The following is an 18,003-nucleotide window of genomic DNA, read 5'->3' on the forward strand; positions in this document are numbered from 1 at the left end:
AGAGAGACCATTTCGGACGAACTCTATGGAATTTCTTCATTGAAGGTAACGAAAAATGCTGGAATCGTTCTTTGTCTCTCTCTCTCACTTCCATTTCTGGATCATATCTCTCCTTCATGTTACCATTTCACTCTATTTTAGTTCCACGGTCATCCGGATTCTCAGCCCTTTTTCCCTCTTTCTTGAAAGCCCTATCAGTTCCTTCTTCGACTCCTTTTTGTTATTGATTTTGATTCTATTCTGACGCGATTGATTGTTTGTTTGTGGTCGTTTCGAATTTGTGGTGGTGGGATTTTGGATATAGGATAATTCGATTGGTTTTTTTTTTTTTTTTTTTTTCTTTTGTTGTTTTGGATTGGGAAATTTGTTTCTGGTCCAGGGATGGTTTATGGTTCTGTTCTTGAGATTCCTGTTTGAGAAATGGATTCGGCGAGGAGTTGGTTTAATAAGCTTCAGCCAAGAGATAGGTTGAGGGGTTCTTCGAAGAGGAGGGAAAATAGTGCTGGAGGGAATGAGGAATCTACTGAACCGGTGGATGAAGAAGAGCTTTCTAATATCACTAAGCAGAAGGCTGCTGCGGCAAAGCAGTACATCGAGAATCATTACAAGGAGCAAAGGAGGAATCTGCAGGAGAGAAGGGAAAGGTATACACATATGATTGCTTACAATACAACTGTGAAGTAAGAATGTGCAACCAAAGTGTTTGTTTAAATGAATCTTGTGAGGCAATGTTTATGCATTCTAATGATCACAAAAATGTTTAAGCTACAAATAGATTGTTGTCACACCAGTATATCCTGCCAAAATTATTAGTTTGTTAAGAAGTTTTTAGAGAACATGCAACAACTGCCCCTATGGATTTCATGGCTTCTTTCTCAAAACAATTATTGGATCTTTTTCTTTCTGGGAATGGAAACCTTTCATTAGTAAAAGCAGGGTACCCCCCAACAATGGAGTTTGCAACAGGACGCCCTGGTCTTAATTCATTATAGTGTGAATGTAATTAGAAAACATACATGAGAGGCTGCACTGGAAAACATAATGTATTTAGTTAGAACTAGATAGAAAACGTCAGCCCCTTTTGAGTTTTCTTTCCTGGAAATCTGCAATATGTTGGCCTTCCTTCTCCCCAACTAGCATTTGATCGAAATTATTAGGTGCTCTGGAGTTGAAATTCCAGTGTAGGTTGAATGTTTTAAGAAGATTGTGCCAACATTTTAAACTATATTGACGGCAGGAGAGGAAGAACAATGCTCCTGCGTTTCTACCCATTTTTTTTTATATAAAACACAACCAAAGTATTCTCTGATCATATATATAATTGAATCATTCAGATATGCTTACTGTCTCCCTCTGGACTTCAGTAGAGAAACTCCTTTGCTAACCTTGAAGAAAAGCTTGCCTACTCTTGAATTATCTAGTAATTTTCTGAAATTATCAATCGTCCATTGTTCTTTATCATTTATATTAACATGAAGTATACAATTTGAACATAACTAATGACAATGGTTGTTATTGTACTTTCTAACCCTAATTTTTAATAAACATGTGAAACTACCAAGTCAATTCTTATTTGAGTAAGTTTCGAGTGGATGTAAGATTTTATAAATAATTTTTATGTATGCAGACGCAATATATTGGAAAAGAAGCTGGCTGATGCTGATGTTTCTGAAGAAGATCAAAACAATTTACTTAAATTTTTGGAGAAGAAGGAAACAGAATACATGCGCCTCCAAAGGCACAAAATGGGTGTCGATGATTTTGATTTACTAACAATTATTGGCAAAGGTGCTTTTGGGGAGGTATGTTTCACCTTTTTTTTTTTTTACGTATGAATTTTCTTTTCTACATGACCACATTTGGGAACATACTCATAATCCTCCAATTAGCTAGATTAAACTAAATTCATAGGTAGGTCTTTGTTTCCAAATGAAACAACATTGTTGAATAACTAGAAGAAGAAAAGTATAATAAAGTCTAATTTTAACAAATAACTTGAGCCTATCACATTCAGGTCATGTAGAATGCACTACTGGATTCTTGACACTTATGTTGTAGGGTCAGACTGGATATTATGTGAGATTAGTTCAAGTGTACATGAAACGAGCCCAGACCCTTGTTCATGTACCAAACCCAATTTTAAACCAAATTTGTTTATGTAGTTACAATTTTGGGGGTAACTTCTTAAGTATATTCCTGATCTTTGTAGGTTCGTATTTGTAGAGAGAAGACAACAGGTCAGGTATATGCTATGAAAAAGCTTAAAAAATCCGAGATGCTTCGAAGGGGCCAGGTAATTTGTGGTGGCATGTGCTATCTTGTATCCCAGAACTTATTATTCTGTATTCTTAAGGGCATTTTGGAGATCTTTCAGGTGGAGCATGTGAGAGCTGAAAGAAATCTTCTTGCTGAAGTAGACAGCAATTGCATCGTGAAACTCTATTGTTCTTTTCAAGATGATGAGTTTCTCTACCTTATTATGGAGTACCTACCTGGGGGAGATATGATGACTTTATTGATGAGAAAGGATACATTGACTGATGATGAAGCCAGGTTTTACGTTGGAGAGATAGTTTTGGCTATTGAGTCTATTCATAAGCACAATTACATTCATAGGTCAGTAGATTTTTGTGTCCCTTGGATCCTTATCATGAATTATTCCTTTCAATTGTAAAGATAAGCTAATTCTGTTGTTCTGTCTCACAGAGATATCAAGCCTGACAACTTGCTGCTTGATAAATTTGGGCACTTGAGACTTTCAGACTTTGGACTATGCAAGCCATTAGATTGCAGTACACTCCAAGAACAAGATTTCAATATAGGGAGTGTCCGCAATGGAACTGCACAAAGTGATGAGCGCAATGCAGCTCCTACACGTACTCAACAAGAGCAACTACAACATTGGCAGAAGAATCGCAGAATGCTTGTACGTTTCCTTCTTACCGAAGTTTTGCTTCTCTTATTTTTCTTCTAGATGGCATATGTTGAAGTGAACTTATAGTTATGAAGAGATTTATTTCACGGTTGACTGTTCGCTTATTCTAGTGCTGCTATTGGGGTTTTAGGAAATTTCTTGTTACAAAACTTCATTTTCTTGGTTTAGATTATTTTTTAAAAGTATTAATTCTACTATTTGTGTATTAAAAAATCTCAACTAGATCATTCCATAAAAACATTATTAAAATTTGTTAACCAAACACATGAAACCTAATCCATCCAATATATCAACAAAATTTGTTTCTTTCAAGTAGTATGTCTAAGGGCATGCTTATTTGTCTAAACACGTATACCAACTTTTAACACATTGAAACTTTTTTTTTTTTTTGCAGAAACATCTAATTGAAAATGTAAAATATTCTAAGAATAAAAATCATAAAAGATTATGGACTACATTGAAAATTTCCTGAAAGATAGGGACCAATTTTATATTTAGCCTTATTTATTTCAAAAAAAAAAAAAAAAAAAAAAAAAAAAAAAAAAAAAAAAAAAAAAAGTCTAGTTGATTGTTTTGGTGCATAGGATTTCTTCTTTTACATTATGGTATATTGGAATTCCAGGCTTATTCAACAGTTGGAACACCAGATTACATTGCTCCCGAGGTTTTGTTGAAGAAAGGTTACGGAATGGAATGTGACTGGTAAGTCTAAACTCACATGTCCATTTAGGATGAATTTATAAGTTTTTATGATGTCTCAACTGCAAAAGAGATGAGGTTCTTTCAAGTGGCATCGATTTGCTTGCAATTTATGGTTTTTTCTAAATACTAGGTGGTCACTTGGAGCAATTATGTATGAAATGCTTGTTGGCTACCCACCTTTTTACTCTGATGATCCAATGTCAACATGTCGGAAGGTAACTTAATATCTTGTGGCTGTTGTTTAATGCGAAGAAGGAAAAAGAATTTTTAGATACTCCTTACTTTTCACAACAAAACATGTTTTCGTTCAATAAATTTTCTCTTGATGAGCATTTAGTCATCCTTTTATTTGAGAAGTCTATGAAACTTATATACTGTTCGTATTAATTTGTTGGTGAAGTCCTGTGTTAGTCATGTGATATTTTGATTCTTTTTCTTTTCCAGCCAAACCTACCAAATGATCTCTTATTGTACAGTTGTCCTTTCGTTTCAAAGCCCATGAAACTTTTATATTACTTATATGATTAACTTGATGGTGTTGCAGTACCCTGATTCTTTACTATCTCTTGGCTATATAATGGAAGGCTTGACAATTAAAGCTTTATTTCTTATTTGTATTTTTGCCCTGTTCAGATAGTGAACTGGAGAACTCATATGAAGTTCCCTGACGAGGCAAAGCTATCTCTCTTGGCAAAAGATCTCATAAGCAAACTACTATGCAATGTTGACCAGAGGCTAGGTACAAACGGTGCGGATGAAATTAAGGTGTTGTACGCCGTGTCGTTCTTAATTTCTTTTCGTTTGATTTGAAGCTTTTAAAATAATCTAAAGGTTCCTGCCTCCCAATTTGTCATCTAGGTTCATCCGTGGTTTCAAAATCTTGAATGGGATAGGCTATATGAAATGGAAGCTGCATTTGTTCCTGAGGTTAAAGATGAGCTAGACACTCAAAATTTTGAAAAGTTTGAAGAGGTAGCATGATGTCCCTCTATCTTTTGTTAACTTCTCCGAGCAAGTTGCTTTGGCCTTTGTCTCATTTACTTTTTCTCTTCATATTTCTATATCTACAGTCTGACTCGCAAAGCAGTGCATCATCTAAATCTGGTCCATGGAGAAAGGTAACAGTCTTAGCACTGGTCATCCTATTTAAAAGGTTTAACTCGTTCATATTTTTAACACTTTTCCTCACCCATGGACTTTAGAACTTAAACGAGTGATTATCAACTATTACAAGGTTTCAAACATACGACTTCATGCTTAGATAGTATGATAAAGATAAGCAGCTATTGAAGCTAACTTGAGTTGATTATATGTTGAGGATTGTTGGGAGGGAGTCCCACAGTGGCTAATTTAAAGAATGATCATGGGTTTATAAGTAAGAAATACATCTCCATTGGTGTGAGGCCTTTTGGGGAAGTCCAAAGCAAAAACATGAGAGTTTATGCTCAAAGTGGATAATATCGTACCATTGTGGAGAGTCGTGATTTCTAACATGGTATAGAGTCTTGCACTTAACTTAGCCATGTTAATAGAATCCTCAAATGTTAAATAAAGAATTGTGAGGCTCGAAGGTATAGTCAAAAGTGACTAAAGTGTTGAACAAAGGGTGTACTTTATTCGAGGGCTCTAGAGAAGGAGTCGAGCCTCGATTCAGGGGAGGCTGTTCCAGGGCCTGTTGTACTTTGTTCAAGGGGAGGATTGTTGGGAGGGAGTCCCACATTGGCTAATTTAGGAAATGATGATGAGTTTATAAGTAAGGAATACATCTTCATTGGTGTGATGCTTTTCGGGAAAGCCCAAAACAAAAACATGAGAGGTTATTCTTAAAGTGGACAATATCATACTATTGTGGAGAGTCGTGATTCCTAACACTGTACACACACAAGTCTGTTCATATTGTCGGTTTCTAATTCCCTTTTGGATGTGTTTGTATCAGATGCTCTCATCTAAGGACATCAACTTTGTTGGATACACTTATAAGAACTTCGAAATCGTCAATGATTATCAATTGCCTGGGATGAGTATGTCCTCTCACATACAGTTTGAAATATTTACTTTCAAACCTGTCATTTTAAAGCTTGATTAGCGTACCTGTCATTGTAGTTGATGTTCTTGGGACTGCTAATGAATCGTTTACTGTTGAACTATGAGTCTACACTCATATATATATATATATAGTTCTTAGTTGTTCTTAAGAGGGAGATCATTCATGGAAATTGGTTTTCTGTTAATGTGTAGCTGAACTGAAGAAAAAATGCAACAAACCAAAAAGACCCTCAATCAAGTCACTCTTTGGTATGCACCAATACTTCCCTTTTTCACTCACTTCGGACAAACGACTGATTTGAATTACTGTTTTGGAAAGATGACGAATCGGAGGCACGAGATGCAGCTGATTCATCCATACGTTGTCAACCGAGCATGGGGGGTAGCTGTTCAAACTCAATGACATCTGAACTGGATGCATTTGAAAAGAGAAAAGAGTCAATGTGACGTATTCTCTGTGGATCATCAGATGATACAGCAGAACCTCTGATTCATTTGCTAATCTTAGTTGGAATTCTTTAGTATACATAGATCCAATGTATGATATGGTGACATTCTGCATCCAAATCCTTTGACCAACTTGGTTTAACAGAAGGTTAAGTTCGATCAACAATGGACGAGACGGATTCTTGGTTTCTAACAATCGACCTTGGAGCCGAGCTGAGCCGAGCCGAGCCCGTGGCAGCGTTGTTCGGAGTCAGGTAAATAACAGATCTGAAAAAGGTTAACAGATCTTAGAAGTGTTGAAATTTACTATTCTTTTTCTTGTCTTGTTTCTTCCCACATCTAATTTGGTGGGGTTTTCTCAACAATTTGTTGTACAAAAGACACCAAACCAATAGCCAATACATGAATGTTCCAGTGTAGATAATACATAGCAAAACCAATTTGTTCCATCCTACTTGATTGCTTCTCACTCTGAACAATAATGCTTGTTTATTTACGGGTCGATATCGCCTTACCATTTGTTAGATGCTAATATTTTTCTTGCTTGACGTGTTTTATTTAGACGTGACATGTTTTATGAGGTGATGAGTCTGGTGAGCTATAAAAAATCAAGAGAGCATTGATACATGGTAGTTAGAGAATAACAAAGAAAAAGTTTGATGAACGGAAAAAAAAAGTTATTGCCATCCTAAAATGTAAGAGATCTATCAAGAAAAAAAACTTTTGGCCTATTAGTTTTGAATGTTGTCTTTTTTTCTTCTCCAATTATATCTAAACATTAATTTTGATCGTTCGTCTTGAATTATATACCAAATTTCGATATCTTCTCCGTTCATTAATTTTTGGGTCCCAAATTTCATTCATCTTTTCCGCCTATTATATACCAAATTAAAAGTTCACTCACCTATTATTTTTTTTAATATCAAGTGGGTTAGATACAAAATTTAAAATTAAAAGTAAAATAAATATAAAATTAAAAATTAAAAATGAACAAAAATTAATATATTAAATAAACAGAAATTTAATGTGGAGGAGGGTAGAGCATTTTAAGCATCTTCTTACATTGAAGTCGCAAAGAAAGGGGCGAAGAAGAACAGCAGATTTTGTTTGTTTTTCTTACATTTCATGGGGTTTTAGTAAAAGGGTATGCGTAAAACTTCGCCCAACCACATTCATCCACCTGAGAATTAGGGTTTAGGATTTGAGGATTTGAGGATTTGAGGATTTGAGGACTTGAGGATTTTAGGAATGGCTTCGCTTTCAACTTGGTTCCGGTACATAGCTCACAAGCTCGAGTACTCCGTTTCTCTCAGTTGGAAGGTATCTCTCTCTCTCTCTCTCTCTCTCTCTATTCCTATTCTTCAATTTTTCACATGGGTTTTCTTGAATCACTGCTTATTTTCTTTATAATTTGTGTTCGGTGTTCTGATTATTCATACTGGTAACATTACTCGAAATTCATTAGAAAATAATACCATATCTTGCCCTGTTGTTTGTCATCAGGCTTCGGATTTATTGTTTTTGAAGTATTCTTGGATATTAATTCGACAAGTTGTGAGCTCAAATCTCATTTCTTGATTTTTATTGCTTTGGTTTTCGATCACCGATTTTTCTTCCGAGTTTGTTCGTTGTTTATAAGTTTTTCACAATTGATTTTCGGTCACAATTGATGCATATATTTACTAACATTTTTTTTTTTCAGAAGTTGATTGTATGAATGGCTACTTTTTAAATGTTGATTATTGCCAGATCATTCCTTTATTGCTGCTATTCCCCTCCTTCAAAAAAAGCAGGGTTTATCTATTTCTTTTCAATAAAATTACAGACTGAGAAAATAGACGAGTCTTTCAATTGGAAAAAATTATTCTTTGGGCTCCAGTGTATAATTGGTTTCTTGGCCTTTTGTTGTAGTCCTCTATACTTTTTTCTACTGATCAGACTTGTTAAGATCGCTTCTATGCTGAGAATCATCTGTTTTTCCCCATTTCGATAGACGTTGACCAGACAATGCGCGTTGAAGATAGTAAATTTTTTTGTTCTCTCTTTTGGCTTGAGTGTGGGAGGAAGTATATCACCTGTTTTCCTTTTTCTGAACGAGTGTTCCTTTTAGTTTCTTATACAATCATATTTCCAATATTTGAGAAGTTGAAGCCAACCATGACTTTTTCTATGTTGAATGAGTGTGAGCTGCTGGGAGTCTGGGACTCTATAATTAAACTGTGTGCTAGAAAATGCAAATGGTTTGTAGCCAATGCCAGTTCTTGAATGTTCATACCTTCCTCGCCGGATTGTCTTAGATCTTCTGATTCCTCTATTCTATTAGCCAATCTTTACATGGTTTTATCTCTTTGTGCATATTCTTTCGTTTCCGGGTTAGCTTGTAATTATTTCTTGGTTAGCTTCTTGGTTCTCAGCTAGGAAATTTTTTAACTCTAAGAAGTGTTTGATTGAGAAAAAAAGTAGAGAGGTATTAACCATTCAAACCTTTCAACTATTTTATATAAGCAATTAAAAGAAGAATCTTTACTCTGTTGCAGAACTATAAGGGAGGTCAAATTACTGACAAAGAAGTAGGTGATGCTGTCTGGAAGAATTTACTTCAGGGAAAGCTCACATACCTACACTGGTTTAAAGGAGTGGAGATGGCCCTAACTGTAGGTGAGACAGGAGGAACACTTCTCGTACGCAAATTACCTGTGGCAAATCCAACGTAATCTTTGTCTTCCTCTTAGTACAAAATAATATATTCTCTTTTTCTGCAACAGAGTTCCCTATATTTGTCATAGATTTAAAATGCTTACTAACCTGGTCCATTTGGTTTAGTTCTAATTTATTTCCTCAATTAAAATTGATCATCTGAATAAAGTGAAGTCAGTCCTCTACTCTGTTCTTTTATACTTCAGCGGCTATTGTTATTAATTGGCAAGAAACACGCTTCATTAAGAAAGGAGAATATAATTCATTGACCAATGAGTTTTGAAGGGGGTTTGATTGTTCTACAAAATGGAAAGAGAATGATTACAAACGTAGTAATTTCTATAAATATGGATGTGGAGAGGAATAAAGTAAATTAATTTCCATGTTTGATCAATCGTCTTTTCTTCTTGAAGATCAATTATTGACTACCACCTTAATAAGTTGTCCAGGAATAGTTTTTAGTTTATTCTTTATACATCAGATGGTGTAGAAGTAGCAGTTATGTATTGGATATATTCTTTCTCTTAAAAAATCCTACCTCTGCAGTCCGACCAAATATTTCAAAGCACAACATATAAAATATTTGGCGATCAACTCTCGAGTGGTATCTAAGGAAGAGCCTTTATTAATAAAAAGATTCAATAAGTTTGACCAAAAGGACAAAACATAAGGAGGTTGTTTGAGTTTTCTAGACTACTTTTGTGAAGGAAGCACCACTTTTAGTCAAGGTAGCTGAGGAGATGTCTTTGCTGTATTGTTCGTTTGTGTCTAAGCCACTGAGATCTAGGGAGGTCTCAGAGAGAATGTACACTTCTTTGGAGCCTTCCACATTCAAAGATATTTTCAAAATAAGGTCGTGATAGGATGATGGTAGGAATATTACCGGGGTAGCTAGAAATATTATCAGAGTATTAAGGGAATATTGGTCACTAGTCAAAGAACTGGTTAGAGAGAGTGGAAGGAGATGCAGGCAGGCATTGGTTTAGTTGGTTTTGGCCTTGAGAATACTTGAGATATGGTTCCCAATACCTAGAATACTTGGGGATTATTGAATTTATTCTCCAAGTACCTCGAATGCTTTGATCTTTCCTTGGAGTTTTTCAATGCTTTATTTATGTTTTGCCTCATATCACACAGATAAACCATTCTTTGTTTCTTTGTCTCCTATATTTTTATCGATCAGTGTAAAGTTTGTTTCTGGTTAAAAAAAATATTGTATTCAGAACTGTTTGAGTCAATTGGTGCCTTCTTGTGCCAAAACTCCCACTCCCTGAACATAGAGTTCTGCTGTGAAGGAGATTATCACCAGGGTTTCCCACCCTCCATCTCCCAATTTGAAAAAGCCTTTTGAAAACTGAATCCTCTTCTTTTTGCAAATATAGTCTCAACACTCTTACATCCAATTGGAGAACCTTTTTGTAACTTTGTTGGATGCTCTTACTAGATTAGGAAGATTGTTAACTATTTTTTCCTTTTCCACCACCAAGCAGAAGACGATGTCACTTTTCTTTGGTAGATTAGCAATATGACTTCCACATTTACCGATTGAGAAGCCTCGGTGTGGCTCTCCCTTATTCATTTTTGGACAATCAATTAACCACCAAGAGAAAACAAAAGGGACGATCCAGCTCTTTAGTCGCTTGATTCTCTCTGTTTTCACCAACAGGCACATAATAGGTGACGTCGGAATTGCAGCCTTGAATCTAACCTCCTCATTTATAGTGATAGCCTCAACGAAATCTTAATCTACCTTATCATAGGCTTTTTAAATATTGAGCTCAAATACCATCTCTTCCTTCCTCTTACATCCCACTCATCAATAACGTCATTCATAATTAAAATTGGATAAGCTATTTGTCTTCCCAAAATGAAAGTGGTTTGGTTGGGAAACAAAGTTTTTGCCCAGGGTTTGATGTATCATAATAGGTGATAACAAATACTCTTCTCCTGATAACCGAATCCAAGGTTTGAAGATAGGGCATAGAACTATCGGCAATGGGCACCCCCATTACAAGTTATCCTTTTTTCGAGGATAGAGCATAGAACTCAGAAAGAGGGAAGAAAAAGGTATTTCCTATTGGTACAAGTACATGTTATGAATGAGAATTGGTTATGGTTCATGGAGTAGAAATTAGAATTGAGTCATTGTATGATGTATATGCTCCTATAACATACATATTAGGACCCTACTTCAATGCTATATTTTTTTAGCCTATACTCACCATTCCCCTTGTTTAACAGCAGATATACTTGTTTGTTGACACAGGAGTGTTTTTGTTGGAGACGTCGTGGTCGTAAAGGAGCCAGAGAAACCAGAGAACTATCTTGTCAGAAGATTGGCTGCAGTTGAAGGGTATGAAATGTTGTCTACTGATGAGAAGGATGAACCTTTCATCCTTGAGAAGGATGAGTGCTGGTTGTTGGCCGAAAATGAGAAGTTGAAGCCCAAGGTACAATCCAATGACATTGCCATAATTCTGCTGTAGTTGAAGCCATCCTGTTCTACTGTGGTGCAGTTAAGAGTTTCTTTTTACTTACCCCTTCCCTCTCATACATCAAATGGCAGGAAGCATACGACAGCCGAACATTTGGTCCGGTTCCAATGTCGGACATTGTAGGCAGAGCCATATATTGCCTACGAACAGCGGTCGATCATGGCCCGGTGCAGAATAGGTTAGCCACACCATTCTCTCTATAAAAAAAGTGCAGAATTGTTGTTGTTGGGACTGACTGAGTTGTGTTTGTTTTCACCAGTTATTATAGCATGAAAAGGGATTCACCTATATTGGAAATTGAACTGGACGTTGACGAGATGGCGAAAAATCACAAGGCCTGAAAGAGAGAATAGTATCAGATCTGGGCTGTTGCAGGTGAACTCCAAATTTTTATTTTTAAGATGGATTTGGGGATATTCAGTTCCAAATGGGTTCCAATCTACTTTGTTCTACAAGATTTTACTCTTATTCAGTTCTAAACTTTTAATTAAAAAATGATCTAAATGATAAAGATATCAATTATGTCACGCAACTTGGGTAATATCCAAATTTGAATTATCAGCACATATCAAGGAATTGTAATCATACTAGAGGGGGAAAAACTAAGTGCTTTCCAGTCTAAAATAGCAAACTGAGGGGTTAAATATCAAAACCAGTGGAGATTCAACAACTTCGTTCATAATATTAAATAGAAAACGAGTGGTTAAAACTCAAAGAACATAGCATAGTTTCGAATGAATGGCCGATAGAGATGCCTTGAGAATTCCATTATGACATCATTTCCAAGTACAATATCCACTTTTTTCAATCCTCAGCAACATTCATCAGCATAGGAATCACGATTCTTTTTAAATGCTCGCAATTAAAAATGAAATGTTACATTTTTTGGGCAGCTAATGAATGCTCATTGACTAAAATGTGACGAGCAAAAAATTTGTATTTTCTTTTGGTCTCTTAACTCTTCTACGATCTATGCCGAGTACGCACCTTCATTGTTGCCCTGACTTCAACTCATTGCCATTCAGAAGGATAAGAGATCCTATGACACCAACTTCTCTGAACCAGCCAATTTCCCTCGAGTGGAGTTCTACAATCTTCCTCGGCTATCTACTTTGGAAGTATTGACTTCTAAAAAATTCGAAGCTGAAATGAAATAAGCCCTTTTTCAGTCATCTAAAAGTCAGAATCTGATCAGTAATCATCGGATTCTGAGAAGCTCGAGGTCGAGCTCTCAGATAAGATTTCAGAAGACTCCAAATTCAGTGAAAACATTAAACCATCTTTTCTTTCATTTAAAACTACTGCTGGAGTTGATCTATCCTCCTTTCCTTCGAGCTCATTCGAACTCATTGGCTGTAGCTTGGAAGCAGTTTTTTCAGCTGTACTAGAATAGGAATTTGTGAGAATGCCATTGTCTTTAACAGCATCTTTGGGTTCTATCACATTTTCAGTTTCTTTCATATGCTTCAAGGTTTTTGATTGGAGAAGACGTGCCTTTATCTCTGCCTTAATCCTGAGAATGGAGTTATTAACAGCATTTGGGGTTTCTGCATCTTCGGATTGATGGCTTTTCGAAGACTGTGGGCTATCTGGAGGGTGAGATTGCACTGAACTATTCTTATATGAATGCACAGCCAGTCCAAGATTCTCTTTGGCCCATTTGTAGACTGCACTTAATTTTCCTTCCAAGGCTTCAAGAAGAAGATTTAAGCTGCCCATTTTGTACCGAACGACGAAGAATTTGTCACCCCAAGCACAAGAACAGAGTTGCTTAGCATGATTCAAACAAGAGTACCTATCTGCAGAACATGAACAACCAGCTGCAGACAAGTGTAAATCGTAAAGACAAATGCTGCATTCGCGCTTCCTGACAGCATCAAAAATTTCGGTTACTTCCCGCACCTGTGAAGCTGTAGTGAGATACTCCCTCCTGAGACCTTCACTTGTGATACGAGACTGCACAAAGGGGAGATCATGGCTAAACAGTTTGAAACAGCACAAAAGGGAAATCTCAGCAACATAAAATATAATTATGCGCAACTTAAGATACAAAAACATGGCTTAAAAGGAAAACTACTTGGGAAGAAGGCAAATTTCCCCAAACAAATTGATGTTCAGGAAGAACCCTAAGCCAATTGGCTTGTTATTTTTGGTTTTTTGAAAGTTGTACTGGTTTCCCCACCATTTCTTTGCAATGGTTTTCATCTTTCGTACAAAATTATTTGAGCTGGCCAATTTCCAAATAAATAAACTACTTTTTTTAGTTCTAAAACTTGGCTTGAATTTTGATAACATTGGTAAAAGTAGATAACAAAACAAAGCAACCCAAGGTGGAAATAGTGTTTATAAGCTTAATTATCAAAAACAAATGATTATTGAAATAATCAAGACCTAAATAAGTAAAGTTTGGTGATAGAGAGATCATAAGCACACCTTGAATGTCTGGGCTAATATCCCATTCTTTCCACAGGCATTTTTCCATCGCAAATTATCACTGGTATCCTTCCTGCATAATGAGAGTTCCCATTGCGCTTTCACAGTTTCAATGACTGCTCCAAGCAATAGCCTATCAAAGGATACAAGTGTCTTTCTTCTCTCTACAGAGTAGAGCTCCATAGCATTATAACCGTAAGGCAACCAGTCGAGAGGGGCGAAATTCGCTTCCTCAGTAACACTAAAGCCACAGTTAAATCCCGAATGACATGTTCCTGGAAGGACAAGAACAAACTCTCCTGGATTTTGAATGCAACGATAAATTGGTATGCCTTCTCTCTTCAATGTGGCAATTGATGGTTGACTGACCTGTATTATCAAGGAAATGTAACGTGACTCTTCGAGTAGGTGTGAGATCTTTCATTTTATCAAGCACTGGAATGAACAAATCATGCTTTAAAATACAGTCTCCTTGTCTGATTAAGTGAATTAAAAATATTTGAATACAAACTTGCATTGTACTATTATGATATACCATGAAATATGACACTGAAATTATGAGCATACTCATTCGCAAATACGATCCTAAAGAACTTAATGGTATGGGAAAAAAAACAGCTAAACATAAATCCAATACAACGCCTTCTTGAATGATGAACGTGAGAATGTCATTACTTACCATTCCTCTATGGGATCTTTTCTGTTCCACGAAAGTTTCTGGAAGGCTCTTCATGGCTACCTCAAATTTATCAATGTATCTTCCTGGAATGCCATACCATATTTTAGGAGCTCCCAAGTGCAAGTAACATAACAAAGGTAAGTGGTGTTCTTCAACTCGCTGTTTTTAAAATAGGGAAAAAAAAGTGCAACAACATATATTACTCCTCAAAATGTACAACTATATTAATAGGTACAAGACAGTAACATAAAATACTTCCAGTTAGCATGATGATCAATATGTCCCATAAGAAGTCATTTCTTTTTTTTCTACCCCCAACAGCAAACAAAACCAAGTAATAATTGAAAAACAGAATGAGCAACAGTAAATAGATTAGGAAATCTCTTCAAGAAAAAGAAACTGAAAAATGGAGTTCCTTCTCTTCACATAAAACTAAAACATAAAAAGTTTGTTCGTCTAAAAAGTAATCAAGCATAACCTCTACTAATAAACAGAAATTCTGGTACCCTTACCCAACAAGCTGTAGAAAAGCACATTCCCACGTGAACTCGAGACGATAAAATAGAACATGTCTTGAAGCTATCAAAAGAAAGAAGTGAACCGGGTAGTCTAGGTAAATTATTTAAGTTCCATCCAGAGTCCATGTGATCAACATGACCTGGTTCAATAGGACTGGATGGTGATGATGGAAATCCACTGCCAAGTGAAGGGCTACCCAAACTATCACCATATAGCACCTACAACCAATCATACAGAAGTATCAACAAAGTGAAGCTTATCTGACTGAAGAAAGTTGGAATCAAAATCTATAATCTGTTACCTCAATTTGTTCAGTTGGATTCTCAACAATGTGTCTATATTCACCCTCTATTTGATCCACCAATGGTTCCCACTGCTCTTGAAGCATGGATGATTTTGTCTCTGTATTTGTGACCTTATTTCCACTGCTGAAATATTGGGATTTAAAGTCATCTGCATAGCTTTTAAACGCTTTGAGAGTGAACTCTTGACCAAGTTCTGAGTATGGGCCCTTCTTATCACTACCACAACTTTCATCCGAATCCTTCAAACATCTATTACCGCATTCATACTCCAACCTTCTCCTCTTCTTCGTGATGTTTTCACTATGTTTAGCAAGTCGACCACAAGCATAATCCTTCTGAATCCCGTCAATCCGCTGACATTGGGCTAAGAAAGGAGAATCTTCCCAAATTTCTGTTTCCTTCAAAAGACATGGAGGCAGCCAAGATGGAGGAGGAACTATGCGACAGATTCCACTTGACTCTGCCCTTGAACGAATTCTTTCAATAAAGCTAAGTGTATCTGAAAATTCCTGCAGGAACAATTTTCAGTAATATAAATAGAAAATTCTCCTTTATGCATTAGAAAACACATTTACTAAAAAATAATAAACAGTGAAAAAAGTAAATTCCATTCATTACAGCTCAACACCTCCTCTGATGGATAAAAAACAGGAGCCTCGTCAAGAATATTTGTTCTTGCATCCTCAGGATGCCACCTTGCAGTGACCTATTCCAGAAAGTTAACGTAGACTTCAGCACATAGTGGTTTGGTGTTATAAAGTTCATAGAAAATTTTGAAACAAACTTCATTCAAATTTCAACCAATCAATTGAGGCTAACCTTCAGACAGTTACTGCATTCCGGACATCCATGTGCTACCCCTTTTGGAAGGTCAGACTGTGGAGGGGGATCCTGAACCAATTACGAAAATGGAAAATTCAATATTGAGTTATCAATAGTTAGCGGCTACTTTTCTTAATTTACAAAAATAAGAAAAATCACTCGTAAATTTTAAATAATACTATCCTACATGCTTTAAGCAAGTATTGAAACACTGTATTTTCATTGAAAAACCAAATTTCATTAACTCAAACAGCATACAAAAAGATCTGATTAAAAGGTAATATTTTGTGGGAAGCATATGATTATTAATATAGGTGAAATGATTAACGAGTCAACTTAATAGCACACATCATAATCGAGTTAGTTAAAAAGTATTTATATAACTAATATAATATCCGCATGAAACAAGATACCCAGTATATCCCAGATCCAATAAATCTATTATTAAGTTGCATATAAAAGTTAGAGATATTGACTGAAACATTTCACTCCAAAAAGAGGACAAACTGAAAAGAACAAAATAATTCACCACGTCATGCTGCATAGATTCAAACTCCAAGGAATCCTCCGTGTTTTGGTTAAATAGTACCCATGGTCTCTGTCTACAAGCCGCCTCCACCAAATCAATGGCAATCTTCCTGGACAAAGTATCTATTTTTGTTTTCTTTGTTTGAATGGAACCATCATTCTCATTTAGTTCCACCCTCCTCAGCCTGAAGGATCTTCGAGAAGTGAAACCTGGGGGAGCCAAGAGATTTTCCACTCCTTGGTTCAGTGAACTCCTTGTACAATCTTCATCCATAATCCCTGATTAAGGAGAGGGTGCAACAAAGACTACAGTGGCATTAGAACAACAGGAAAATTAACATGAATTCATGCTTACGTCCCTAACTGCAACAATTTGTTTAATAGTGCAGACATAGGTACCTTTTTCACTCGTCTAAAGCTTCATTAGCAATCAGCCCAAAAAAGAACAAAGGTAAACTGAGATTTTTTTTTTTAAACGAGAAACAATCTTTGCGAACTATACAGAACACAAATCCCCATTCTAAAAGAACGAGACTGGCGAGGAATAATTCCAAAGCTTTTTGGTAATGGAAACCCAAAAAGAAAAGTTAATAGATTCGTTCAAGGGGGGGTAGAACTTCTCCTGTAACTTTCGGTTATCGACAACAATTGTTTACTCTTTTGTAAAATTTTAGTGAGAGAGCATGTTCACAAGGTTGGTTAGAAGTAGCAGTTGAGTTTCTAGTACTCCATATAACTTAAAAGCCAATAAATTCGAAGAAACACAAAAATTGCAGGACTAGAAAATATTTGCCCGAGTCAAAAAGGGCAGGGTAAAGTAAATCTCGTAACGAATCTGAAGAAAAAAAAGAACTTTCAAGTTTAACCTGTTCAACAAAAGAACACAGAAAACAAGAAGCAAGGAAAAGAATCCATCCACAGAGAACACAATGTACGGAATTATTGGAAAGAAAAAAAAAAGAGCAAATGAATCCAAAACATAACAAAACTATACAAAAACTCAGACAACGAAACAAATTGCGAAGATTAAGAGCCAGAACAGTATTAACATTGTGATCGTACAATCTTAGACAACGAAATCGAGTTTGGAAAGTGAGCAGACGGACACAGAGAACCGAAAATCACACGCAAAAAGCTTACATTTTACCTGTATATCTTCGAATGAAAATGAGAAGAAATTTTGAATCTAGGAAGGTTAGTTTGCAGGCGCCATTGATGTTTGAAGATGCTGAAGAACTCGAAGGAGATACCAGAGCTAGGGTTTGTGGATCTGTCAGAAAAAGCAAGTTTACGGGGGAAATAAAACGGTCGATTGTTCCAGAGAATTGTGTCAACACAGAAACTTCCGATTTCTCCTTTTATTTTATTAAAAAATAGATTATTATTTAAAAAGTC

At 36.0% G+C, this 18,003-nt stretch overlaps 3 protein-coding genes across 4 annotated transcripts; 2 read left to right on the forward strand and 1 right to left on the reverse strand.

Moving 5' to 3' along the window:
• The first annotated feature begins 306 nt into the window (after nucleotides 1-306).
• Nucleotides 307-6,566, forward strand: LOC111498002 (serine/threonine-protein kinase 38-like). Its single transcript, XM_023149047.1, has 13 exons — nucleotides 307-644; nucleotides 1,628-1,802; nucleotides 2,210-2,293; nucleotides 2,375-2,616; nucleotides 2,707-2,926; nucleotides 3,558-3,637; nucleotides 3,768-3,852; nucleotides 4,271-4,402; nucleotides 4,496-4,609; nucleotides 4,708-4,755; nucleotides 5,574-5,658; nucleotides 5,876-5,932; nucleotides 6,003-6,566. The coding sequence occupies exons 1-13, from the start codon at nucleotides 421-423 to the stop codon at nucleotides 6,128-6,130; spliced, it is 1,674 nt and encodes a 557-aa protein (XP_023004815.1). The 5' UTR covers nucleotides 307-420; the 3' UTR covers nucleotides 6,131-6,566.
• Nucleotides 6,567-7,167: 601 nt separating this feature from the next.
• Nucleotides 7,168-11,777, forward strand: LOC111498007. The gene is made up of 5 exons (XM_023149053.1): nucleotides 7,168-7,450; nucleotides 8,668-8,840; nucleotides 11,094-11,277; nucleotides 11,394-11,500; nucleotides 11,582-11,777. The coding sequence occupies exons 1-5, from the start codon at nucleotides 7,379-7,381 to the stop codon at nucleotides 11,661-11,663; spliced, it is 618 nt and encodes a 205-aa protein (XP_023004821.1). The 5' UTR covers nucleotides 7,168-7,378; the 3' UTR covers nucleotides 11,664-11,777.
• Nucleotides 11,778-12,042: 265 nt separating this feature from the next.
• On the reverse strand, nucleotides 12,043-17,934 carry LOC111498001 (putative lysine-specific demethylase JMJ16). Of its 2 annotated transcripts, none has more exons than XM_023149046.1 (9): nucleotides 17,756-17,934; nucleotides 16,610-16,887; nucleotides 16,078-16,149; nucleotides 15,887-15,964; nucleotides 15,255-15,767; nucleotides 14,947-15,171; nucleotides 14,435-14,593; nucleotides 13,756-14,124; nucleotides 12,043-13,278 (listed from the first exon to the last, which is right to left on the reverse strand). In XM_023149046.1, the coding sequence occupies exons 2-9, from the start codon at nucleotides 16,880-16,882 to the stop codon at nucleotides 12,514-12,516; spliced, it is 2,454 nt and encodes an 817-aa protein (XP_023004814.1). In that variant the 5' UTR covers nucleotides 16,883-16,887; nucleotides 17,756-17,934; the 3' UTR covers nucleotides 12,043-12,513. The 2 variants fall into 2 exon arrangements, with proteins under 2 accessions (XP_023004814.1, XP_023004812.1); XM_023149044.1 differs by having other exon boundaries at nucleotides 16,610-16,914.
• Between the last annotated feature and the right edge of the window lie 69 nt (nucleotides 17,935-18,003).

This window comes from Cucurbita maxima, unplaced genomic scaffold, assembly GCF_002738345.1.
Source record: "Cucurbita maxima cultivar Rimu unplaced genomic scaffold, Cmax_1.0 Cma_Scf00024, whole genome shotgun sequence".
NCBI classification, from domain to species: domain Eukaryota; kingdom Viridiplantae; phylum Streptophyta; class Magnoliopsida; order Cucurbitales; family Cucurbitaceae; genus Cucurbita; species Cucurbita maxima.